We start from the raw sequence: 27154 nt of genomic DNA, 5'->3' as shown, positions 1-27154 counted from the left end.
GCAAAAGAACTGCACTGATTTTTTTTTTTTTTTTTTTTTTTTTTTTTTTTTTTTTTTTTGCTTTATAGAAGCGTTCCCTCAATGTGATAGGTACTGAACATGACTGCAAATAGCAAATTACTTAATCATCAACTATATAAGTACCTGTTTGTTTTGTCATGAAGTGAAACTTGCGAGCAAGATCCTATTACACATGAAGTGGCTTCTTGCATCCTTAAATATTAATCCTCAAGTAAAAACAAATTAAAGATACTCCCAGGTCACTTGAGTAAGTCTGAGCTGATGCATCCCACTCTCCCGTATCCCACATTAAATGTTCTTTGCCTTGTCTTTGTGCCAACACCAACATTTTTGCAGCCTCTGAATGGCCTTGGCAGAAGGATGGGGATGTAAGCTGCGAGGGACCCGGTCCTGGGGGGGGGGCACAGGAGCCATTACCAGCCATTGGCAGCAGGAACAGGGCTCAAAAGTACAGCGAGCCCTGCAAGGGAGAGGGTTTGCTAAGGACCTGTGGTCTTAAGATGGAGATGATGGGAAGTGTTAGGAGGGTAACTCTGAAATGAGAGAAGCCCCTGAAACGGAAAAAAAAAAATGGCAACATGGGGTGGTGGAGACTCAAGGTGGAGGAGAAAGAGTGGAAGGCCGCAGGGGACTGTGCAAGAAATAGGGATGTGAAAGACGGCAGGCGGGAAGCCACAGTTAGGGAAGGGAGGAGAGAGGCCGGGGCTGGGGTGTGCGGGCACAGGCAGGGGAGCAGGTGTGTGGAGCGCGGAGCCGAGACGGGATGGGTCTAAGAGACAGCGAGGGCTGAACGGTGCGCTGCACCCGCCCAGCGCCTGGTACGGCCGGTGCCAGCGCGGCTGAGCGCGGGAGCGAAGGACGCGGTCCCGCCCCGTGTGCCCGGCCCGGGGCTCCGCACCCGCGAGACGCTGCCGGCGGGACCCCTGGGGGAACGGGCACTGGGCCGGCCCTGGCGCCCCTCGGCCGCCGCCGGGGAACCCGCGCTGCTCAAGGGGCCGCCGCTGCCCTGGGGCAGGGAGCGGAGCGGCCCCGGTGCTCCCAGGGCTCGGCATAGCCCCGCCGCCGCCCACTGCGACCACCCCCGAGGAGGGGCAGCGGTACGGCCCGGCCGCCACCGGCTGCGAAGGGTGCCCAGCCGGGAAGCGGAGGTGCCGCTGACACCGCCGTAGCCGGGGCCGAGCGAGGCACTCGCCCTCCCGGCAGCGGGCCCAGGTCCGGGGACAGGGCCGCCCGCTCCGATCGGCGCCGCCCGCCCGGGCGGGCCCGGGGCCGCCCCCTCCTTCTCCCCGCAGCGCATTCGCCGCGGGGGCCCCTCTCCTGTGACGTCAGCGCCGCCTAAAAAAGCGCCCCGGCAGGCAGGGCAGCGGGCTGGGCAGCGGTCGCAGCGCCGACAGCGACGGCCACGACAGCAGCAGCGCGCGCCCCGCCGCCGCCAACATGGTGTCCCCCGTCACTGTGGTGAGTGCGGGCCGCGCGGCGGGTGGGGCGGCGGGGCCCGCGCCCCTTCCCACGAGCTCCCGACCGCTGTCCCCGCTCCCGGCCGGTGCCCTCTCACCCGCTCCCCGGGCGCTGTCCCCGAGCGCGGCGGGCGCTCCTCTCCTCCTGCTGCCGGGAGCCCGACCACTGGCGGCCACCCCCGATCCCCGCGATGCTCACCCCGGCCTCCCCCGGCAGCTGTTGCTCCAGCGGTGCGCCTGCCCCGGCGGCTCTCCGCTGCGTCCTCCTCTTGTCATGCGTGTTTTTAAAAACATCCACGGTATATCTGTTCTGCGTGCACCGTGCACTGCATGTGCTCAGAGCGGAGCTGCACCAGATGCCCTGGGCTCGCGTCGCGGCAGTGGCCGGCAGCATCCTCCTGTCCCCGCGGCCTCCCTTGCTCTCGCAGGCACCTCTGCCACACCATCCGGAGGTGTTTTGCTGTCCAGGTCCTGGTTTAGGCTGAGGCGTGTGTTGACCCCCGTTTGGGGCAGACCTTACCACGGGTTGGGTGACCTTTCGCTGAGACCTCGTCTTGTCTGCAAGTCAGTCTGGCGCTTCCACCACCTAATGACGTGAGACTGGGATTGGTGTCACCTGCCTGTTTCACGTGTCACGATGCTTAATTAACGTAACCAGCAATAAGGTAGCAACTCGCTGCTGTTCCTCTCAGTAGGTGATGTGTGCAGTAGAACTCTTGGATTGATGAAACCAAGCTGGTAACTGAAGGAGCTGTGGCTTGTGCCAGCAATACGAGGAGCTGCCCCTGCAGGTGAGCAGGGGCTGTTTCAATGCTGAAAGAACTGCCAGAACAGCAGAGACGCTTCACTGTTAGACATGCTGCTTTGCATGTTCCCCTTTCTAGAAAGGGATTTGTTGGAATACCCCAGCAGATTTAACACATGCTGTAAGGATAACTGTTGGTGGGAAAGTTTCCTCGTGCTTTGCTGCAGCACTGAACAACTACTGCTGATATCCTTGTTCCCTGTGGATCCATTCTCATCTTGTTTTGAAATACTTTGGTTAAGGGCCAGGCTATTGCATACTCTCTGGCAGGTAGAAATCTTGTCCTGATCTTAACTCACAAAGCTGGCATTCAAAACTTTTAAATTGCTTTGCCAGTTCTGCACTGCAGGCTGTATTGTCTGATACTTTGGATGACTTTTCCCCCAGTTACTACCATGTACCTGGTAAGTTCATCAGCAGCCTGGGGATGACTTTTATCTCTAGAGACAGAGGGAAGTAGCTTGGAAATTATAACTTTGTGCTGCCAAACTTTTTTTTGGATGGTTTTCCAAAATAGTTAAAAAGGTTTGGTATCTTTGTGCTTCTGTGCCATAAACTAAATTTGTCCTTCAGTAATGCTTTTGGTTATAGTGAATTGTGTATCTTGGAAGTAAAATCTCATGTTGGGCCAGTACTGGAATGGCTCAGAAACTGACAGGATTTGTTTCACAGTTTGCAGAAGGCAGTACTTGGTTGTTGGGATAGTGCATCCAGGGTGGTCTTGCAGAGTGTTGTTTCAACCAAGTTTTGAGGCAAATTACTAAAGCACGAGTACGTGCTGGGAAGGGCATACAGAGTTCAGACTGGAAGACTTTAGGAAGGTAAACTCAGGGGGAAAATGAAAAAAACCTTATTTTCTCACTTGCCCTTTTGACATATAACAAAGCAGATTTCTGCTCTGGCTGTATGCCTGACATGTGACCAATTTACTTCTCCAAAGGCAAATAATGCAGGTGTGAAGCTATGGGGAGCTGGAGGGATGATAAGACCGGGAGCTGTGACCAGAGCTGCAGCTATTTGCCATTGCTGTGGAGGTGAGAGGGGAGGGCGACTGATCCTTCACACAGCTCACAAAGAAAAGAGCTGCAAGCCTTCAGTGTTCTGAGGAGCAATTTTTTGCACCTCTTTGTCAGTGGTTGTCACGTCACTGTTGCTCTGAAGGAGGGCATGGTGCTGCCCCATGCTGGCTGTCCCACGGCCCGGAAGGGCGGCTGGAATCGGTGTCACACAGCAGTCTGTGCTGCCCAGGAGTGTGGTGTGGCCCTTGCACGGTTAGGGGTGAGGAGCAGGATGGCTCTACAGCTGGTGGGCTTCCTTCAGCAAGTCTCTTGCTGAAGGGAAGGGCAGTGGCCATCGGTCTGGCCACAGCTGGGTGCTTGCCTTGGGCCCCAGCCCTTATCTCTGTGCTGCACTGCCTTTGCTCAGGGTCCTTGGAGCCAGCATGGATATCGCTGCCATGACATGATGGGAAGATTCTCTGGAGAGGCAGCACCTGAGGCATAATCAAATTAGCCAGAGGAATTGATTTGTCTGTAGTGTATGTCCTCTCTCAGCACACTGCAGCATCAGCCTCAGTGGGGAGAACACCAGAAGAATGCATCTGAGAGTTTTCAGGATTTTTCTTGTTGCTCTCAAAATGATGGCCTTTGTACAGTACTGAAACACATAGCCCTGGCTGCTTACACACAACCTGCTCTCCTGCATCTCCCCCTCTTTCCTTCCTTAGGACACTCTTGTAACAAGAGTTAAAACCCATGAGCTCTTAAGTCTGCTGTACAACTGATAGCGGGAAGGAACCACGCAAGGAGGCACAGTCCATGGAGAGGACCAAGCCAGGACTGCTTGTATGTGCTGGCTGCCAGGTGTGCATCATTGCCTGGAGGGCTTGGAATGTCCACCCAGTACACACAGAGAGACCACAGCATTGTGCAGAGCTCATCAGGCTGTGGTCTCTGATGCTGCACAGTTCATACGTGCTTAGCGGGGAGCATGCCCACAAATAAACAAGTCTGATGCCAAAGTACCTTTTAACATATTGTGCCAGGTCTTCAGTTGGGATAAAGCTCTTGAGTCCTGCTGATGTTAGAGTCTAGACTTGCATGGTGCTGGGCAGTGGCAGGGAAGATGCATTTGTCTGCTCTCCTGTTCCATCTGGTGAGCGATGCTCACTCTGGTTGGAAGTCACCTTGGAGGGAAGCTTTCACTGCTTACTCTGCTAGGCAAGCAGGAGTGTCCTGCTTCAAAATTGTTATTGTTGTTCTTGATACTGCTCTGATTAAGAGCTGTTTTTTCTGCATAAAGCCATGTGGGCTGAGAGCCTGCAGTAGAAGAACAGTATTGATAAATAGCATGTTTGCTTCATGGATATGAAGCAAATTCCATTTTTGGAATGATTTAATTCCATTTTTGTTCAGTCATCACTGGTCCCACCTTAATAAAAGAGCACTTATTAGTGATTTTTGTCCAGCTCCCCCCACACCCAACACTGTTGTCTAAGTGGTTTTTAGTATGAGCTTGTGGGAGATAGCTCTTGCCCTAAGGACCTTTCTGCCAAGCAGGCACCATGATTGCAGGAGCCACAAGTGTGCAGGAGATGAGCCCGGAGACATGCAGTCATTCTGACATTTACATAATGCTCCTTACTCCAAGGAACCCTATTTTGTCCCTAAAGTTAGGACTAAACTTACTGTAGGGCTTCACAGCACTTCGAGGAAAACAGGGCATGGGAAATTCAGATATTAATTGGCTGAGGGTAGATCTCTTTGGGGGGAAGTTATAGATTATATCAGTGTGTCTTTTGGAACTAGGGCCTCTCATCCCTACAACATTCCCTCCACACCTGACTTGTACTCAACCCAGCACAGCCCTATGTTTGGGAGACAGGTGAAACACTCTTTGGGAAAGATTATTGCCCAGAATCCATATCTTAACAATCCCCATCCCTTCCCTTTTGTCCTCTGGTCTGTTTGCATCTTTAAACAGAGATAGCTGGGTTGGGAAAGGATATGTTGTTTTGACTGCCTGAAGGAAGTGGAGCCCTCAGCCTTGTCCCTTCTGGGTGGGAAGTAGCAGCACCCTCCTGAGAGCAGCCCTTGTCAGCCCTCGGGAAAGATGCAGGATGTCACTGGGACAGAGCATAAAAGTGACTTGCAAAAACTGGACAAAATACGTGAAAGGTACAGTCTTGAAAGATACTCCCCAGCAAGAAATATGGAATAGGGCTGGAGGACTGGATGTTTCTGAACAGAGGCCAAACCACACTGATCCAGATGGGTATGGAAACCTGATGTAAATCATGTTGCTTAGATATTCTGCACTGTGGGCAATTGTAGCAGTAGTAGGTCGAAGCATAGTTTTAAAGGTTTATTATTAGGAAGGGTGCTCTGTAATCCTCAAACTTCTGCTGAAAACAAGAAAGCCAGATCACACTGGAACTATTTCAGCCTTTGCTTCTTACAGAGAGGATGTATTATTTCTACATTAATGAGTGAAATGTTAGCAACCATCTAAGTTAGAAGTAACTCTTATGGTTTATTTTGCTTGTTCTCTGTTTCTATGCAACGTTGATGCTTTCATTGTAATTTCCCCCATTACTTAAATGCATCATAAATTCAGATTTTATTATGCAGGAGGCTTGTAGACATGCACATTTATATACTGCATAGACAATTATGGAAATATGGCACTACTATAAAAACCAAGCCAATGTAAATGAAAGATAGAAAATATTTCTAAGCATCTGAGCTCACTGAAGAAAGGGAGGGAATCATCACCTTAGCAAAGCTTAGCTGGATCTTAGTAACATTTATGTCAGTCCCACCTTTTGGAAGAAGCCTAAAAGCTTTGGTCCTGTTGACGAAAAAGCTGTCCTGATTTATGCCAGCTAAAGCCCAAGCATAGTGTTACATGCCATGATTTATTTTTTCAGACTGAACTTGCGCATTCTTGCTGTGACATTGACATTCTTTGCTGTATCTGTTGCTAGAGGAGGGTGGGCTAGTGGAGCATGCAAAGTGCAGGCTTCTCTCACTCTCTTCCCAGTTCCAGGGAGGGAGCATTAAGCAGGCAGTGCTGATCGCTGCTGCAGGCAGTGCTGTGGATTAAAGGCTTCATTAACCCAAGTGTATCACTCAAGGCACACGTGTCTGTTGTTCAAAGTGTGCTTTGAGCATTAAGATTGTGGGTGCAGCTCAGAAGTCTGTACTTACACGTAATTCCTCTGAAAGGACTGCATTTCTTCCGTTCTCTTCTCCTGTCCAAGTACGTCTATCCAAAATACACTGTGTGCAGCAGAAGAGCCAAAGTTATCTTCTCTGTGGGTAACTTCACAGTGCTGAGGAAATAATAACTCCAGTGAAATTAGACTCTTAGAAAAAGATGGCATCAGGAACCCATCTTCTGCTAGCATGTGGAAACTTCTGAACAACAAAAAGACTATTAATTACATAACTCCCTTCCCTCCTGGAGGCCCAAGTGGTTATTATATCACCACTTAATTTTTCTACTGTCCTTCATGTCACACAGTGCCCAGTATACTTGTCATTACACTAGAGACATAGATTTTGCTTACTGCAACATACACAAAATGAGGGTGAGGGTTATTCCTTCTTCTAGCCCACTTGTGCCCTTCCTATATCCATTTCTTATACTGCCATGATCTAAATAGCATTTCAGCTAATGACAGGTTTCTGTGTGACAAATGTGTCAGTCTAGGGCATCCCTCCATATAATGCTGGATGTGAACAAGTATCCACGTGACACGGTGCAGAAAACTGTGTGTAGGTGTTTACACACCACCAGAGCTGAAAAGCAGTAAGATGGGCTGGGCAAGAGCTTTCCTGAGGATTTCAGGTGTGCTGGGCTGGGAAGGATTTCAGATACCAGCAGGGCCCAGGGGCTCACACTGCAGCCTCTGACTCAAGAGTTGCATAGATGCAGTTTCTCTCTCTTATTTCTCAATAAATGCAACTTGTGTCTGTTGCGTTGTCAGTTTTGCAAGGCTGACTCTTGTATTGAAAATCTGCCTGTTAGTGAGGATAGTGGCTCCTTTGAGTCACCTTCCTGCAATCCTGTGGAAATGCCTTGTTTCTACCAGCAGGCTAGTCTTCTCCCAAAAACTAATTCCTGTAGATTACTGAAAGACATGTTCTTGCCAAAACTGAGAAAAATGAGACAACCCTTGTTACTGAATTTGCCTTGAGACTTTTGTCAAGTTTGAATGAATGGTAAAGTTTGATGTTTTGCTTCTCACCAGATACCAGCTTTGGAGGCAGATATGGCATCAGGCAGTAAATTTCTTGTTCATATCAAAATGAGTGCCTTTCTGCTGGTCACAAGTAGCCTCTGATTGAATCATTGCTTGAGACTGAGGCAAGTTTGACCTTAAGCCAGCTGCTCATTTTTCAGCACATTCTAGGCACACAAGACAGATCCTCAGATTTACATGTCCCCCATGGCTTCAGCAGAACTGGGCTGAGGCCATGGCTTAGCTACTGTATCCCTGTTTGCCTGTGTCTTTGATTTTGTTAGAGTATGGATAGCAGTGCTGACTTGCTCTCCATTGCAGGAGGAAGTAAGTAAGTTCTGTGGCTTTTCCCTGCAACCCTGATATAAAAGGAGTGTGATGACAAGGTTATCACTTAAATGATGTTTTAATTGAAGTTTCCACTTTGCTTGGTTGCATCTCTGGATTTGCACCCTCAATATAAAGGGCATAATCCTGGTAAGCAGCTGCACACTCATTTGTGAGTGTGGTCTGCATTTGTTTATGCAGCTGGATTACAGCAGGGGTTTTGCAAATAACAGCCTTGGTGTATCAGTGTGAATCCTGGGAGTGTGTGGGTTAGTGTTTGTGCAGGTTAGTGTTTGCACCTGCCCACTCCACATCTGTTGAGACTGGCTGGGAAGATCCAATTTGTCTTCAGGTAAGTTGTGTCTGATTCTGACTTATCCGGGTCACAGCATCTTGACACAAGAATAGATATTGGAAATAAAATCTGTGGCTCTACTATCATCCTTTGACCTTAACACCCTCCTGTCTCTTAAGCATATTGATCCCATGATAAAATTGAGGAGGACTGCTGCTTTTTTTAAGGTATCACAGCAGCATCTCTCTAAATACACATATTTATTAGGATTCATTGCTATTTTTCCCATCTGATTTTCTTTAATATCAGTATTTCAGAAGCTTTCAACCTGCAGGACATGATACAGAGGTAAAGCTTTTCATTCAGCTTCCTAATAGGCATAAGACAAGCTGAGGAGTCCCTCCTGGGCTTCCCAGCACAGCCCTATTTGGTATTATTGGAGCCCCTTGTGAGGATTTATATAGCAAAAGTCTCTTGTGCAGAACTGCCAGCTTTCCCAGACACTGGCAGCTGCCTTCCCCTCCTGTTTTTGTTCTTCCTTCCTGTTCCTTTTGCAAAAGCTTCACCTCTGCCAAGTGTGCACCGGAGTGTTGTGTGAGCCAGAAGTGCCTTTTGAATGCCTGAGGCGGTTTCACCCTTGATGTGTCTTTGGCAATGGCTGGTGAGGCTGTACAGCCTGTTGTGTGTCACCTGCCTTCTGGGCTGCACTACTGGCTCTTCAGCTGTTACTGCAGAGGGCTGTGACAGCACCAGTGCCTGCAATGCCCTTCCTTTAGACCCACATTATTCCCCACAGATTGTAGGTAAAATGACATTGTTCTGCTGAAGAGGTTGCTTCTGGCTGGAAGGGTCTCCCTTCCCTCACAAATACCAGTCCCTGGTGGCAAAGCAGCATGGGCCAGGGTAGAGCTTTGCCAAGTGCCCATTTTCCCTGGGTGCACATTCTACTGTGCATCCCTACTGCCACAGTGAAATGACAGAGTGGCTGGGGCCCACCAACAAGCACATACGTGTTGCAGTGGGTTGTGGGGTGCAAATAATACTGGAGATGGATTTCAGCCCTGGGAGCAAAGCACTCTCTCTGCAGATCCCTCTCTGCTATTACCTGGAGATTCAGCCTGCCCTTGTACTGGAGGGACCAAGGAAAGAACTGACAGCTCTCCCTGGGATACTTTGTTTTGGGTCTGCACCAGAGACTGGAGAGAGGCTCCCGTTTTGCCGCACAGCTCTGGGGGCAGATGTCAGTTGGTGGCACTTGTCTGTAGCAATGGGCCTTGCAAGTGGGGTGCTGCTTTTTGCTGTGGCTCTGTGACTTGCAGTTCGTACATTAAGCTTGCCTAAAACTGTTTCTTCCTGAGTAACAGAAATCTGAACACCCTGTCATAGAGAAGTGTGATATAAATAATGATGAGTCTTCTGAGAACAAGTGCTTGAAGCCCTCCCCAGGATAAGCTGGGGAGACTTTTCTGTAAGCAGTAGAAATTTTTTATCTGGATTCTAGTGTGACAGGCCAAATAATTGCCCCTTCCCATCCTGAGAGGAATTGCCTGGGACAGGTACCAGCTGTGCATTTCAGAGTGCTGGCTACCTGGCTCCTGAATTCCCTGTGGCTTCAGAGCCTCCTCCTGATGTCCGGAGTAGCAGTGGGATATGGCCCCACCTGACCTCACTCAAGAGGAAGGGTGTGTGCCCTTGATGTGGCAGCGCTGCATCTCTGATGAACAAAATGAAAAGACAGACCCATTGTGGTTCAGATTTTTAAGCATCTGCAAGGGGTTCTTTTGTGAGTGTTACAGCAAAGGAAATGTTTGGAGAGGCTTGCTTACACAAAAAGGAAAATCTGGAATCCCAGGGGGGAAAAGCAATCTTTGCTCTGAGATAAGATGCTTTCAGGCAAATACTATATTTTTGCTGTCATTTCTGAGAGCCATTGAACTATCCTGAAAGCACTAGTCTATGACAGCCCCTGAAGGCCTGAAGAGGCTTTTGAATTCTTGACTAGTTTAGTATTGTTAGTGCTTGGCAGTGTCATATTATTGACCATACTCTCCAAAACTGACAGCTATAGCATTGCTACAGATGTGGAGTCAATCATTACTACTGCAGGTTAAGAAGAGGTTTTTAAAATGGCCCTGCTTGTGGTCTTGTGCCAGTCTGGTAGACAGGACATATGATTGGTAATGGGAAAAAAAGCAAAATCACACCCCAAAAACAAACCCTAGCAAAAATATGTACTTCCAGGCTGAGTCTTCAGGGTGAAATGTATTTCTCTGTAATTTTTTATGAGTTAACATCTGCTAAAGAAAGGCTTCACCACCTTGAAGGCTTCTCTGCAGTCCCAGAAAGCCAAGGGCAGGTACCCAGTGACTTTGTAAGGTATTGGTGGATGTAGCAGTACCTGACTTCACCTGGCCTGGTAGCAGTAGGTCCTGGGCAGTACAGGAAGATCCCAGAGACACTGTTGTGTACCTCATTAGTCAATCTAAAAAAATTTCATATTCTATTCAGTACAGGAGATAACTTTTTATGGATACTGTAATTTCCTTAACTGCTGGAGGGAACACCGTGGTCCATTGTCTCAAGATAGCTTTGGGCAGTGTCATGGTTTAAAAGGCAAGAAGTAGGAGTGGGCTCCTCTTGCAATATGTGGCACAAGCAGTGCCCTGAGTGGTGGGGTGATTTCCTTGGCTCCAGAACCTCCTCCATCTACTTTAGGCTCCTAAGGGACTGTTCCCTCACACTTCTAGAGCCTCCTACAAGGAGTCTTGAGGGCAAGACTCCAGTTTCCCATTTTATACATACCAGCTGTCTGCAGATGCATGTTTTTTATCTCATGGATGTAGCAGCAGAGAGCTGCCATGTCCAAGAGCTCCCAGGTCACAGTGGCTGCTGAGACAGCCTGGCCTCGTCAGCAGCCCTGTGAGTGTGGTCAGTGTGGCTGCTCAGCGCCCAGCATGTTTTACATTCTTCCTTAAGCGCCTGATGACAAGATGAGGCTGCTGTTCTACTTACACTGCAGAAGTGGTGTCTGCAACCTCATGTCACTGCCACTGCCACAGCACAAGGAGTCTCTGAACGACTGCTCCCCAGCTCTCCTGGCACAAACCAGCCCATTTTTGAGGCTCAGCTGGGTGGCTGCGCCGTGCCCCACAGTGCCTGGGCATGCTGCCTCACTGTGGGGGCTCGAGCTGCCATTCTACCTGGGAGAGGCTGGCACAGGCAGACATTGCCCTGCTGCCAGGCATCTGCAGGGAACCTCGTGCTGCAAATTTCCTCCTTTCTCTGTGCATCTGAGGGGCAGTCACTCATCTGGAAGCACCCTCAGTGCTGACAGGTTTTCATCCCCTCTATGTTAATCTGGAGAGTTGCTTGAGTGTTAATGTGACTGCAAGCTGGTAGCACTTTGACTTGGTGGTGAAAATAAGTTTTGTTGTGGTTCCTTTTCCTGCATGCAGCTGTGTCTGGAGCAGCCCAGCCATGCACTGGGGCCCTTATTAGATGCCAGTTTGATTGATCCTCACCCACTGCCTGCTCCTCTGTGCCTCCACCAAAGGGAGACTTTTCTGGTGCCAAGAATTTGTGAACCAATATAGCTGAGTTCACCACCCAAGAACAGTGAGGGCCTGTGCGAATTTCTTAATCACATTTTTCTGGCAAATAGCCCTATCTTGGTCTTAAGAAAAAGAAGTCAAGTATTTCTAGCTCTCAACCCGGTGTTGGTCTGTTGTGAAGCAAAGCTTGGAAGTACAGCTGGACCTTACTTTGCTTAACTGAGGTGGGGAAGAGAGTACCCAGACTGCTGGGGTAGAGGGGGGGAATGATGGAAGCCAACAAATCAGCCCTATTTTGCAAGAGTTTAAGAGACCCTGGGGATGGAAGAGCTGCCTTGGATATTCATGTGTCTGAGCTGGGAGGATGATCTTTTTGCAGGCTGGAAGTGTTCGGGCAGAGTCCTGTTACTTTTGGCTTGTGCTGAACAACAGAGGCTCCTGTCAGACAAATCCATGATTTTTTGACCCCCTGCAAACAGGTCTGACTGAACAGCTGAGCATGAGCTGAGTTTCACTGCATTACCCTTGTGGGAGAAACAGAGGCCCTGAGTTGAGCTGGGGAGTGCCAGAAGCTGCAATAAAGTCGTGGCAAAACTCATTGCATGGCATAAGCATGGTGAAGACAGGATTTTAAGCATGCAACTTCTCCCACATGCAAAACACGTACCATCTTCTGGGTGATTTATTTGCTATTTCACAAATCTGTTTTAGATGCAGCCTCTACAGTGTTGTCTTCACTTGAGGGGAGGAGGATTTATCTATCACCCTAAATATCCTGCAGCATGTGGAGCCTGTTCAGGAGCCATCTGCCTTGGATGCTTGGCCCTTGGCATCTCCAACACAAACATAAAGTCTCCTATTAATTGCAAAAATATGTTGCACCAACACAGTATTTCAGGCAGGTTGACTGGCTGATTCAGTAACTCCTCACCACCCTCCATAACAAGCACTTATTTTCAGAATTTTATTCAGGAGCAACCTGGGACATGTACAAGCCACTACCTTCCTTGACAAATGGCAATAGGCAATCGGTTGTCCCCCAGGAGCATGTTTGCTCTGCAGGAGAGCAGAGCTGGAGAGCCTTGCAGAGAGCCACATATTCTGGGCAGTGAGAAACAAGGGCCATGGGCTTGCAGTGGCAGCAAATGTGGCAACAAAGCCAAATAAATATTTATTGGCACACAACTGGGGGTGGGAGCTATTGTCACAGTAGGGGAGAACCAAGGCAGGATCCACAATGCTAAATGCCAAAAGCCAGGAGGAGCAGCTCAGACACAAAATGGTACAAGCCTGATGGGAGGGCTGGGTGGAGGACAACAGCCCAGCTTTTTTGGCCAATGCACACAGTTGTGCTCAAGTGTTGCTCAGTGGAATGGCTGGGGTATTATTTTTACAGCACTTTTCCTGGAAAGCCACACTTTGCAGCCCAGTGGGTGTGAGCCATATCCCCACAGCAGGCTGGCACTCAGCTGGTGTTTGTATACTCATTTTCATTGCAGGCTGATTTAGGGGGCTTTGCAGAGAGAAGAGCATTAGCTGATATTCCAAATTGTTTTCTGGGACCAGTGCAAGGCTTAAGAACAATGAACTCTGTCCAACTGTGCAACAAGCTTCTGATGTTCTTCTGTACCTCAGGACCAAGATATCTCCTTCCCTGTGGCAGCTGGATTTGCTTTCCCACTTGTGAAATAGATACAGACAATTGGCTCCAAAATGTTAAAGAAAATCAAAGCACTGTCTTATGAGTGTAGCTGTTCCTCTGTGGATGGGGCTTATTCTGGAGTAGAGGAACCAGGTGTAAATTTTTTTGGCTTGGTTATGTGCCTGCAGTGGTCAGAACAGGCTAGATACAGCAATATGTCAAACTGGAGCAGAATGAGTACAGACAAAACAAGAAGGGATCCTGTAAACCTGTGAACACCTAGAAAGTGGATATCCAAGCCCCAAGCCTCTAGAAAGCTGCAAGTGCCAGTACCATGTTCTATTTGAAGATCACAGAATGGTTGGGATTGCAAGGGACCTCTGGAGATTATCTGACATAAAGTCTCTTGGTGAGAGTCAAGACACAACTTCCTCTTAGTCTGCCCAAGTCTTGGAGGGCTTCACTGGATTTGATTGGATACAGATAACTTAATAAATAATATTTCTACTGTAATTCTACAAATATGGAGATAGTGGCTTTATAGCAGTTTAAACTAGTTTTTAAAGACTCTGAGTAACTTAGTAGCCATAGTAGTTGAGAAAAAGCCCCAAACTATGCTCAGTTTAGAAATTAAAATGTTGGAAATACTGCCTTGTTTTTGCATTCAAGACATTTTCTGTACTGCATTTCAGCACCAAGTAAATTAGCAGTGGTAGGAGAAAAGATTTGGGAAGAAAAATGCAATAGAATTTGTAACAAAATGGCAAAACCCAGCTTAAAGCCATGACAATCACACACATTAGCAAAAAAGGTCTTGTCACCTCCATCAAGTGCTTCCTTTTCCAGCCCCATGGTGCAGACCCATCTCACATTCTGGCTCTGAGACATAGGGACAAAGGAGATGGGTGGTTTAATCCAATTTATCCACACAGACAAGAAATAATGTTCCCATTCTCTGTGGTGCAGCAAGTCCCATCATGGATTATGTGCTTGGCTTTCCTCAAGCCATAGCTTCCAGTCATGTTGGTACATGGTTTTCCAATACCAGTCTTGGCTTGTCCTTCAGGTGGCAAATTGCCCCATCACCCCTTTCCAAGCCTCAGCCACATCGCCAAACAGAGGATGATCCTCCCTCACCCTCTGGTTGCCTCAGTTTTTCTTGGAGAACTTTTCCAAAGTATTTCCAGTGCCACTCATGAGGCCCTCATCTTGGTCAGAGCCATAAAAGGGGCTCCAGTGAGCTGCAGCATTCCATGATAGGCAAGGGCATGGTTGGAAATAACTCATCTGAAGTATACTTGGAGAAGAAGTGTTAAGAAATAAAGTGTCAATGACGAGAAGCCTGTAGCCCTTCTAGAAGTATGAAGTCATTCTTACATGAGAGTGCTGTAACTCTTATGCATGAAAAATTCCTCAATTATTATTAGGATGTAAATAATACAAATCATTATTCTAAAATAAAGCTGTCTGGGCTTGCAAAATCCACATTCAGATAGTGAGAAAAGGTAATTTTAAGGTTACCAAGCAAACATAATTATTCTGCACAAGTTTTTATCTTAGCTTCAGTAAGGCAAGGTTCCTGGGAAAATGACAAGTGTAATTAAAAACTATCTCATTATGTGTGCACACAGGGGAGGGCAAGCAGTGATGGTAATTGTAACTGCTCCTAGCAGGTGTTTTTCTGTTAATATGAAGTATTAAATAAAACCTACCATGTTTACTAAACCAAATACTCTCCTGTATGCTTCTGTCTGTGCACTCTTTCCCCTACAATACTTGATAGTTCCCAGGCAACCCCAGTACTGCAAGGAGACTACATAGGTTTTTATGACATTTAATTCAAATTCATTTGCTATGTGCTGCCAGAATTTTCCCAGGGAATGCAGACAAGGAGTGGTAAATGGTGATTAATTTCGACAGCCTAAGTAGAGGAGTAACAATGGCTCCCCATGTAATACAAGAAAGTTAACGGCTTGCTGATATCCTTTTGTTAGGGAATTGTGTAGCCTGGTTGTTTAATGGAGTGTTTAAAAATTGTGTTGGCAATAGCCTATGAATAATGTATGATGAAATACCTTACTGCCAAGAAACTGCTGATATGCTGGGGAAATTTCCATCAGATGTGAGAAAAATTTTGATGGCACTGTCTTCTTGGGATGCCCTTTATTTATAGCCTCGCTGCTTCAGAAATTGCATTCCCTTTTAAGATACTGCATGTGAAAATGCCCTCCACTGCCTCTGCCTCTGTCTTCCAACTCCACCTGACTCCATTTGCTTGTGCCCATAAAAGATCCTGATTTTTTATGAGATTAGGCTTTATCACCTGATCACTGTAAGCATGGAATATTTCCTGTGCAATCTTCATCTGTTCTAGGTATCTGCACCAAGGCATTCTGCATCAAAGGAAGATGAACACTGGTCATAACAATGTCCCATGATGCAGGAAGTAAGAAAAGGGTCAAGTTATTTGGGAAAAAAAAAACCCCAAAGACAAGTTGGACTTCACAGTGTGAAATCAGTTTGGATGCCTCTAAATTTTCCCCCATATCCTCCTCCAGTGCAGGAGGCCTCAGTGTACTTTGGCCATGAGCAGTGGGAAGTTGTTATGATATGTAGGAAATAAATCTTGCTTGACCAAAGAAATGAGAAGACTGAGGGTGAACCCTTGCTTGCAGGGGAGCTCAGGGGGTTACAGTGCCTTAGGTGCAAGAGAAAACAGGCCTCCTGTAAGACTCTAGGACATAGCTCAGGCAGGCATGGAAGCAGTTACAGTCCTTTCCTTTGCTCCTTGTTTTGGCCCTTGGCTCTTCTCCAGCAGAAAATAAAATCATAGCTTTGTTTCTCACATGGAGTTTTACCCACCTGCCCTGAAATACAGAAATGTGGCAGGAGGGCAGGTGAACACAATGTGTATCACTGTGCAGAGGTGGTCTCAGCTAAGTGTTTGTCAAGAGCAGACCCAGCTTGTGAAGCCCACAGCTCTGTGCCCTGCTGTGGTTTTGTTATGAGTAACCAAGTGCTCGTTCTGCATTTTTTGTGTACAGTAGAGCCCTGAGTCAAAACATTTCCTGCAATATGGTACTGTATTATTAGATTATTGCTAGAACAAAGCCACACGAGGTTGATGTTAGTATGAGTCAGCTGAGGAAGTGGCATCCTCACCTGAGAGGTTGATGTGTTGGGTTTTGTCGCTCGTGATGCCAACAGCAAGCTCCAGGCATGAGGCTACAGGGCAGGGGAAAGAATGGGTTGGGAGAGAGGTTGTACCTCAGGGTGATCTGCAACTGGCTAAGCAGGAGGATTTGTGAAAATGGGAGAGAAGATTTGTGCCTTTACTGGCTTGTTTGCTGCTGGGATATATCTGGGCATTCAGTATTTTCACAGCTCCTGGAAAGGTGTATAAAAGGTGTCCTGGGGTGACTTTATGATGATCGTATCCCCATTCATTTGTTTAGACCAGAAATAAGTTTTGCACCTTTAAGATTAGCTTAAACACAATATAGGTGACAAGGAGCACTGGAGGAGTTTGACTAATGGCCTGAATATTTTCAGTGGAACAAATAAAGAGAAAAGGTTCTAAAACTTCCTCGAAATCCAGCACTCAAAGGCCATCCTGCCAACTGAGAAGTGTTTTCAGCAGAGAGGTTCACAAAGGTCTAGGCAGAGGATTGTGGTCAAGTCAACCAGTGTTTCTTGGGGTAGGAACACTGTCAGCTGACAGTATATGGAAGAGCAACTTTCAAAGGGAAGGAGCCAGTTCTGTTATGAAATTTATTCCACTGATGCTTCTGATGATCTTATTAATTTGTTTTTTAACGTTTGTTTTTTTTTTAGGTGAAGAGTGAAGGCCCCAAACTGGTCCCCTTCTTTAAAGCCACTTGTGTCTATTTTGTCCTCTGGCTGCCAACTTCCAGCCCCTCCTGGTTCAGTGCCCTCATTAAATGTTTACCCATCTTTTGCCTGTGGGTTTTCCTTCTGGCTCATGGGATTAACTTCTTAGTGTCACACCGGAGTGCCAGCCGCATCCTAGCAGGACTCATATTCTCGGCAGTAGGAGACGCCTTTCTCATCTGGCAGGAGCAGGGCTACTTCATTCATGGTGAGTACAGTGTCAGTCCTAAAGGGATGCCACAGTGCCCAGCTGTTGCCTTCTTTATTTAGTTATGAGTTGCTGGCCCACATGTTTTGTTTATTCATGTACAGCTTAAGCCCTGGGTGCTGGGAAGCACTCATCCCTTGACTAAAATCCATCATGGTTAGAGGAAGCACATAATGGATGAATCTTTCTCTTGAGCTTCTCTTGAGGTTAGAGAGGTAATTGGGTCAGGTTAGGTTTTCTGGCATGTGTCACAGCATCTGGGCTGGCTGGAGTTGAGAAGGTGGCATGCCAGAATCCCTGGGGAAGAGAAGGAAATGCTCATGGCACTCATCAGTTCCCATGAGGCTATGCGAAGTATTTACCTCCTATCTCTCTGCAGGGAGATATGTCAGCCCTTTGCTGTGAGGACTGGGGATGGAACATACTGTGCACAGCTCCTTGGTGGAGAACAGGTGGAGAGGACATTTATGTTTTGATAGACAAGCCCATAGCCTGGGGGAGGCATTAAGTGGATGACAGAAACCAAAGCAGCAGGAATCTTGTCCTGCTTGCAGGTTCATCAGTGTGAATCATGCAGCCTGTTGTACAAGACATGTCTGTTTTGCAAAACATTTAAATGATGGTCAGTCAAGGACAAACCTTACCTCAGTGGTTGGTCTTCTCTACAGAAAGATCCACATCTCTCACAGTAAAATGAGCTTGGTTTATTTTGCTAGTTTGCAGACTGGAACATAATGATTCAGATTAATCATTTAAAGCCACGTTGAACCTGCCTGCAGCAACTCTCTCCCTGGCCTTGGACTGTCAAAAGAAATCAGCAGCAATTGAGTTATTCACTGAACTGACTGGTGGGGTTTCTGAAGTTAATTTAAGCAGCGTCAGGATTGCACATAACACCCACCATTAACTGGCTGCTGTAACTGTCCCACTGGAAAATGTGATAAGGGAACTTTCTTGACTTGTGCTGTTGTCAGCTCTGAAAATCAAAGGCTTATTTTTTCCTGTCTCTCATGAGGTTAGTATTTAGTTTTATTGTAGGATTCCCACAAGCTCTTTCTTTATGAGAAGGAAGTGTGTGTAGTGCCAGATCTGAAAGGCCAAATGCTCTGAATCTGGTTTTAATCCTGCTTCCCAAGAGCTTATCCTCATCCCATTAAAAGTTGGGGTATATATTTCAGATATAAGTAGGTAAGGTGCACTACTCCATCCTTCATTTTGCCTGCAAAATGTATTTTCTCCTAATTAAAACTTATCTGCTGACAACTGACAATATTTTTGACATGATCAGGTGTGGGAATTTGAAGTTTGAGGAGAGAAGAGAAAGACTGGATGAAAATGTACATTCTGTTCAATTTCTGCAGTTTTTGGACTGAAAAGGCTTGGAAACTGGGCTCATTTGAAAAGCTTTTAAGACAATGAGTTTATAAAAGGACATTTGTTCATTATTTTATATAGAAGTGAGAGCCTGGGAACCTACTCCTGGCACACTTGACTTTTTTTAATTTTTGCTGTTTCAGTCCACTAATAATGCATTATTTTCTGACTACTGTCTTACTGAATGTAGAAGATACTTTACAGTGTTAATATCCACCTCCTTTGATAGCAGGCACTTAGAAACAATTTATGCATTTGGTGAAGAAGACAGGGACTAGCAAAAAGGCCTTATTGCCAGCCTGAGGAAACCCAGAGGAAGAAAGTGGGAGAAAAGGGCTGATCTCCTTCATGTGGTTGAGAGGACCAAGCTAAATGTGGAGAAATACAAGAGACGTGCACTCCCTTCCCTGTGCAGCCATCACAGGTTTCCCCATTTCCTGGCTTGATTTGTGGGTGTTGAATGAGTAAACCTGAGAGCTGACTCCCTTGTTTGTGACCAGCCTCACCACATATCGCGAAACTCCTCCTGCCTTTCCAGGCTCTTTGCCTGCCGCATCCTGTCCTCTCCTCCTCCTCTTTCTCACTGCCAGATGCCTGCATGAAGGACAACACATTCTTCAGTTCCCTGTTGCAGAATGCTCCATATAATGACACTGAAGGAAAAAACATTGCTCACTGCTGGGACGACATATCCTTCTTCTCCTTACCACCTCTCTGGGCTCTAATCTTTCTTCCACTATAACCCTATAAAAAGCTCTTGTCCTAAATCTCTTCTCAGTTCCTTCAGTGTTCTGTCCACGAGGTGCAATAGCTCTGTGAAACATCAGCTTCTCGTTGTCCTCCTTTGTGCTTCTCTTCTTTCCCCTTCACGCTGTCCATTTTCTTTAGCCTCACCCTGCAAAACAGATCCCACCAGCCCCCTCCCTCTTGTGGATTTCCTTCTCATCCCACCATGGCTGAACTCTCAGTGGGTGTCTGATCTGGTCTTCCCCAAAGGCAGGGAGGTACTTCCACTTCTTCCTTGATTGCCTCAACAAGACTAGTAGGATGAAGCAACATCTCCCAGCTGCAGGTTTTTGTGACTGCCCTTTACACCAGAGCATCACATGTTAAATGTGAACAAGTGTCCTGCTGGAGGACTCAGCTTCCCAGATCCTTTTCTCCATTTCATGCTTTACAATTGCATGAAAACTTCCAGTTCCTCTAATAACCCTGCCAGGATAAAGTAGGAGAGCCTGCAGCTGCACCATGTGTGTGTCTGGGAACCAGAAGACCCAAGGAGCTGGGCTCTGTTTGTGCCCCATTATCTACAGTTGTCACGACAGCTTGGAGGCAGCAGCTATACCAACACACTGGGACATATTTTTGTCAAATGGATTAGTGACAAGTTAATAACATATGGGCAACACCTTCCAACACCCACATCTGGCATTTCTCAGCGGTGTTGCACTTCAAAGGGAAGACGGCATTTTATTTTCCCTGACTGATTCCTGGTAAGGTTCATCTGAATCTTGCAAATAGCCATAAAATTGTTGGCAGATCACATTGGTGCAGTCCCTGAAATATGCCAGCTGCTTCTTTCCAGCTGAGGTTTCTCCCAGCTACGGGCAGAGATGGAGAAGTAGCCAGATTTAGTCCTCAAGTGCCTTTGGGTTTCTGGCTAAATACAGGCAAGCTTTGTGTCAGGGTTCAGAGGGATTAGTGTCTTTTGTCATGTTTTGTTCCTACACTGCTGTGGTTCCAGTCTTCTTGTTCCACATGTGACCTATGATCAAAACATTATGGATAGTTAGAGGGGGTTGTCTTTGGTCTGCTTTGCTCCCAACCTTCCACCCAAAGCTGGGGAAGAGGAGCTACCTGAAAAACAAGATCAATTAATTCTCCAGCAGCTTAGTTCCACCCAGCTTCTCAGCAGAAAGGCTTTTGTCACAGCACAGCTGTACTTTTCTGCAGCTGTATTTGTGCTGGGGTTTTTATTTAGGTTGGAGACTTGATGCTATCTCCCATGTACAGATGGGAAAATGGTCAGTATGGTTATCACTGGCAGTGTTAGCGGTAGGTAACACTGGAAGGAATGTTTTCTTCTGCTACTGACTGCCAGTCACTGATGAAAGGTCACACCTTCTGTGTCAATCCCTCTCTCCAGGTCTGCTGATGTTCGCCATCACACATATCCTGTACTCTTCAGCCTTTGGCATGAAGCCTTTGCACCTCAAAGCCGGCTTACTGATGGGTGTTGTTTCCAGTTCCTGCTATGCCTTCCTGTACTCCTACCTCTCGGGTCCATTCACCTACCTGGTGGCCGTCTACATAGCCCTGATCGGCTTCATGGGCTGGCGGGCGGTGGCGGGTGTGCAGCTGTGCAATGACCTGTGGACGTGGACCAAGCTGTCAGCCTGCGTGGGTGCCATGCTCTTCATGGTGTCGGACCTCACCATCGCGCTCAACAAGTTCTGCTTCCCCGTGCCCTACTCACGCGTCATCATCATGGCCACCTACTATGCGGCCCAAATGCTGATTGCACTGTCGGCCGTGGAGACCAGAGATGAGGAGGACTTCAGGAAGAGGAGCTAGGTGGAGTGCCAATAGTCTGTGAACACATGGGTTATATCTCAGGTGCTGTAGCTGCATTCACCCCTGAGAGAGATCTCCATTTCTCTAGGCACACTGGTGATGTTGATTTTGCTTCTTTGAAGCATTACCTTTGGGAATTACATTCTTTTCGTTGGCTTTCTCTGAATACAGCTTACTTCAGTGTGGAGTCCATATCAGAAAGCTTAGACTGTCCCTGCAGTAGTTACTCATTCAACTTTTCCTCCTTGGAAGTGCATTTTACTTGTGAGTCTTGAAATTGATGCTGAATGTCTGGGAAGAGGAGGGCTGGTGGAAAGGAGGTTTGGCCATGCACTGTGCTAAAAGGCTTGCTCTCAACTGTAGGCAGACAGGCACAGATGTCTGCTAAAGTCATAGGTAAAAATTAATTTAACCAATGTTTGTCTATTTTGCGCATTACAGTATGCAAACTGGAGCTATTCCTCCACTGAAAGGAAGCTTGGAGGGAGAATAAAAACAGCATATCCAGCTAGGAGCTGAGCTCTGGAGTCAATGGCCAGCAGAACCAGCATGAAAGCAGAACCCCAAGCTGAGGGCACAGAGTGGGAGGTGTGCTGGCAGTGCTGTGTGCTTTGATTGCAGTGCTTACTACTCCAGGGCAGGTCTCTAGGTGCAGGTCAGCATTGCTGCCTGCGGCAGAACTGTAAAGAGCAGGAATTTGGTGGGATATCAGGTGTTCTCCCTCTCCATGTGCACGCAGTTACACAGTGCCTGCAGCTGCCAGTGAGATGGAATGGGCACACAAGGAACTTTGATTTTTAAAACAGAACTTAGTCATTGTCTTACTTATTGTATGTCCTAATTATCCTTACTATGGCAGACAGGCATCTAATCTTTATGCCTTTTTTCTCCAATGTTCTAACAAGTGATGTACCCGTGTACACATTAAGTTTTAGTAGCACTTTCAGTAATACTTTTAGTACTGCTGCCTGCAGTATCTTAAACCTTTGTGTGAACATTTCCTGTGATCATGGCCCTGATTTTGGATGTAGATTGCCACATTTTGCCAGCTGGTGAAAAACAATCCTCTTTGCACCACTTCTTTTTTTTGTCAGAAAGCCCCTTTTCAGCAGAGCTTCTGTCTTTTGTGTTCAACACGCCTGGCACTTCCTTCTCAAACTCACATGAACTCATATAGAACCCTGCTAGCTTTTTCCTTTTGTTGAGAGGTGCTGAGTGGGTCTCCTGCTCCTCTCCAGCCTCACCTGGTGTGCCTGGCAGGGAATAGGCATTGCCTCCCCACGACTTCTCCATCAGTGCAATTGCAGCCAGTATTACAGAAATCTGGGTTAGCCATCCTGACCCCATGGGGGCATCTGCTGCTTTTCAGACAGGGATCAGAAAGGTCAGCTGCATTATGGAGAGGGAAAGCACTGTAGGTAGCACAGCCCCTGTAATCCCTTCCCTTTAATGCTGTTATGTAATACTGTCAGTATTCATTCACTGGCGCATGGGGGCCTGCCTGGAGTAAACAGCCAGGGGAATTTAGAGCCATACACCATTTTCATTCTTCAGCATTGCTTATGTCCTGGCCACAGATTGAACCCTGCAGTGTAGCTCTCTGCAGATGTCACCTGCTGTTACTCAGTTTGGCTGTTTGCAAATCTCCTCCTGCAACAAAGTGACCCAGCTGAGAGGAAGTCTAAGCATTTGAGGTGAACCCCAACATCCTCCCAGCATGTGAGCAGATAGCACATTGCAGTCTTTGAATCCCAGCTCCTTGGCATGGGTCAGCACACTCAGTCCTTAGCTGGCAGTTCTTCAGAGGAGCTCCCCACATCCTGAGCTTCCCTTTGCTTTGAGGGAAATGTTTGTGTGATAAAGTAAGCTTTATTTAAAAGTCTTGAGTTTTGATTCTCTTTTTTCTCCTCTCTAGAAACGAGTAGTCTTGAACTGCTTAAAAATAGCTGAGTTGCTTTTCTGTTTGCTTTTTCTTCTTAGCTTGCTTTGCTGTCCTGCTGTACCATCAGCCACTGGATACCTGCAGAAGAGACTTGATGTGTTATTAGGAGGCCTCTCCTCTCCACTGGCCATCAGAGGTGCAGTTTCTGGTGGCAGAGGTCTCTGGGTGGGACAGCAAAACTTGTGCAGCCCAAGTGGGCTGTTGTTCCCTTGCTGTCCTGGAACAGGTCACCTGGAGTGACCTGGCTGGGACATATTGGCCAGTCACACTGGCTCCATCCCCTGCTGCAACAGCTTCAGCCTTCCTGGGAACATAAGGCAGAGCCCTCAGCATACAAAGGAGAGTTCTCGTTGGTTTGGAGGTTTGCTGGCAACGGCTCTTAATCTTCAAAATCTCTCTCTGGCTCTGCATTCCCCTTTCTAATCCCTGTTACTTGAATGAGACCATTTTCCTGGAGGCTCTTCCTGCTGGGAAGAGACCAGCTGCTGTGGACTGTGATCTGACACAATTTTGAGATGCCTAAATCCTGAGAAGCACTAAGCAGTTGCTGGCAGTCTGTTAAATAACTTTTCCTGGGATTAAAACTGTTCCCTCAACCCCAGCGAGGGCAATCTTCACTTTGAAATAGAGCAAAAAATGAAGTGGTGTTCATATGTGACAAATGGCGTTACTGTCTGTGGGGCTGCCTTTGTGGACCCTCCTGTTGTCTCTTTGCCCTGTAAAATTTAGGTCAAATCCATTCTTCTCCTTTTCAGGAGTACAGTTCTTGAGAAGCACCCAGTCTTTGGCCCAGGAATGTTACAGAGGGAATGAAGCCTTCCAAGTGCTGTAGTGTTCCTGGCCCCAGCAGCAGCAGCTCCTTTTGTTGCTAAGTACGGAGGCTTTCTTTTCACACTGCTATATCCAAACATCCTTCTGCAAACCTGTCTATGGTCACTTGAGCTTACACACGTGGTTTGGTTACTTTCTGTAGTTATCACCGTCTTGGAGGTCCTTTGGCTCTTTAATTGGACATATAAAAGATGCAGCACATTTACTTCAGCCTCTTTCTGTAGGCAGATCCTCCTTGCACAGAACTCTCAGGGTCAGTCAGGGAAGCAGTGTTAATTGCAACTTGTTTTTAAGTGCTAGTAATGCTGTGTCACAGGGTGATGCTTGTAGAAACAGCAGCTCAAGAAGAACAAAGCCAGAGGATTTTAACTTTAAGCTTTACTCTTACTCTGTGCTGGATACCTGGCTTCCTACTCCTCCATACTGAGGCATCTGTAAGACTGATTGGTTTAAGGATTACTCTAACATGGCTTTTGAGTAGATTGCTTGAAGGTTTCATGTTGTCATCAGTGGAGGTGATTAATATATTTTTAGACAAGTTTATAAAATTCCCAGGAGGAGCTTGGCAGTTTTTAGTGGCTCTTCAAAGTTTTCCAGTCCTGTAGGTTGATACTAACACCTGCATTTTCATCTTGCTATTGTGGTATTTTTGGAAGCTGTTCTGGAGAAGCAGATCAAAGCAAACAGCAACTGTAGAGCTTAGTGGCAGATGCCTCTTTCTCTTTGCTTGGTTTCTGAATGCAGACAGGGCATCTTTTAAGCAGAGGCATCATAACTGTGTTATTGGAAGAGGATAGGAAGTTGCTGACTTCTCATGACAGAAATCCTCCTGGGTAGTTCTCCTGCCTTTTATCCATGCTCACTTCTTGTGTGGCCTTGGGTGAATCACTTAAATTTTCTGGGGTCAGGTCCACATGTGGTGTACGAGGACCAGTGCAATGCCAAGTTATCCCAGCAGGGGACCAGGCCCTCACCCCATTCTAAAATGGAGATATTACCCCATACCTACCTCACAAGGATAACATGAGGATTGATGCTCATACAGAACTTTGAAGATGTCAAGTGCTATGTAAGTCACAAGTATTATACAACTTTAATGTTAAAATTGCTTTTAGGGATCTGCAGGACTTCTCTTAAAACATAGAATGTGTGACTGCCTTTTCAATTTGCATCAGATAGAAAAAGACTGCAAAATATTTATTCATGCTGGTTAACAGGATGGGCTCAGCTACACTTGAACTCTGTGGGAGGTTTAGCTTAAAAATCTGAACTCTCTAATTTCAGTTTTGCAAATGATTTTTAGTTCTTCTAAAAGCCTTGACCAAATTCTTAGATGTGAACCTTGCATCCAACTTTTGCAGTCTGGTCTTGTCTCTCACTCTTAGCTGGAGTAAATATAATCCAGCCAAAACAGAGTGCCTCACAGTCTGCTGTGGCTTTTGAAAAAAGCTGGAACAGAAAATGAAATCATTCTATTCAACCTTCAGTCTGCAGAAGGTCAGCTGGGTTTCATGAGACAACTTTCAAAGGGATGTTTAATTTCTCTTATTGTAAGTTTCACTGGCTTTAAAAACAGCAGAGAGAGAAAGCCTTGATAGAATCAATAAGGTCGGCACATCCTTCTTGAATTCCCTTTTTTCATCCAAATGAAGGAAACAGTGGGTTTTGTATCAAAGGAAGTGCATGTACCACCAGTCCCATGGCCCAGAACAAAAGTTGATCTAGAAATACAGCTCTCAACCATCACCATGTTCTCAACTAGGATAAAAATGCCACTGTTCATTGATCTAAATCTGGGCCACAGCTAGAAACTACCTGGTTTTTGTAGCACTAGCTGCTGTACAAACACAAATGAAGGCAAGGAATTACACACCAAGGAATGTGAGCTGTGTACATGTGAAATGAACCATTATTTTGAAGCAGCTGCAGTAAAATCTTAGTATGAACTCAGAAGCAAACACAATGCAATTTTTTATGGTTTCTTTAAAATATTTGATGGGTTTTCATTTTCTTAGTTTGGAGAAAATTTATTTTTGCTCTTACTGTAAAGAATAAAAATACACTATTCTAGACAGACTACAAATGAAGAAAAAGTGGCCAGTTGGCAGGAATGCCAAAATTTCTGTGGTCTGTATTGTTTCTGTGCTGACACTATGCTGCTGTTGAGTGAGCTACTGGAGTGGTGTGATGGCTCAAAAGTGAGGCTGAAGCACAAGATGCAGGTGTTGAGCCACCAAGACTTCAATGGGAGCATGACTGGGCCAGTTTGGATCAGTCAAAAGACAGCGCATAAGGAAATAAAAGACAACTTTTCCTGACAGGAGAAAAGCAAGGAACCAAAACCAGCCCATTGGGCGATGGTGCTGAATCACTACAAACATTTTTTATCTAGACCCTGTTGGTGCAGGCTCCTAATTCAGCTGGGGAGGCTTGCTCCAAGCCTATGGTACTGGCAGGGTCAGGCCAGCAGAACCTGAAGCTTTGTAAATTAAACTCAAAAACCAGAAAGCAACAACAAAAACAAGAAGAAAACCCCAAAACCACAAAAAGAGATCCAAAAACAAAACCAAAAAACAACCCAAGGAAGGAGAAAGCCAATGCCACCAGGTAAGTGGCAGTTCTGCCTGACTGAGAATGCAGAGTGGCTGGTCTGTCCTGAACACTAATGTCTATGTCTTGGACCTGTGTGAGTCTCTTGCTCCAGCCCCCTCCCACACATTCCAGGCAGAGTGCATTGAAAATGTGACTGAAGCAGCTGCTCTCCTCTGGGGAGTCAAGCACTTTGCCATGTCTGAAAGTCTCTAGCACTTACTTTATTTACTGTGATTGTAAAGGTCACCACATAGTACAGCCACTTGATCTGGGATCTTTTCTTAACACATTTTTATGCTGATTTTACTATTCTTTGTTTGGAATGTAATTTTTTTTCTCATTTCTTCTGTGTGTAACAGCAATTGAAAATACTAATTTACTCAGTATTTTTACTGTGCA

General features: G+C 46.5%; 2 protein-coding genes across 16 annotated transcripts in view; one reads left to right on the top strand and one right to left on the bottom strand.

Moving 5' to 3' along the window:
- SPTY2D1 (SPT2 chromatin protein domain containing 1) overlaps positions 1-2151 on the bottom strand; it is a 49986-nt gene extending 47835 nt beyond the window's left edge. Inside the window, exon 1 of the mRNA XM_053981501.1 lies at positions 1678-2151. Coding sequence (XP_053837476.1) covers positions 1678-1872 — 195 coding nt within the window. The 5' untranslated portion in view covers positions 1873-2151. The remainder of the gene's footprint in view (positions 1-1677) is intronic.
- TMEM86A (transmembrane protein 86A) lies at positions 61-27154 on the top strand. 15 transcript variants are annotated; one of them, XM_053981505.1, is made up of 8 exons: positions 61-1479; positions 2171-2269; positions 2620-2687; positions 2956-3104; positions 3224-3317; positions 15718-15789; positions 17178-17442; positions 20963-27154. In XM_053981505.1, exons 6-8 carry the CDS (start codon positions 15778-15780, stop codon positions 21388-21390), a joined length of 705 nt encoding a protein of 234 aa, XP_053837480.1. In that variant the 5' UTR covers positions 61-1479; positions 2171-2269; positions 2620-2687; positions 2956-3104; positions 3224-3317; positions 15718-15777; the 3' UTR covers positions 21391-27154. The 15 variants fall into 15 exon arrangements, 9 of the variants coding, with proteins under 9 accessions (XP_053837480.1, XP_053837481.1, XP_053837484.1 ...); XR_008437736.1 differs by lacking the exons at positions 15718-15789; positions 17178-17442; positions 20963-27154 and adding exons at positions 3417-3561; positions 3709-4003; XM_053981506.1 differs by lacking the exon at positions 2620-2687.

The sequence above is a fragment of the Vidua macroura genome, chromosome 6, assembly GCF_024509145.1.
Source record: "Vidua macroura isolate BioBank_ID:100142 chromosome 6, ASM2450914v1, whole genome shotgun sequence".
In the NCBI taxonomy this organism is placed as follows: domain Eukaryota; kingdom Metazoa; phylum Chordata; class Aves; order Passeriformes; family Viduidae; genus Vidua; species Vidua macroura.
Note: the sequence above shows the minus strand (reverse complement) of the source record. Positions and strands in the feature narration are given on the sequence as shown.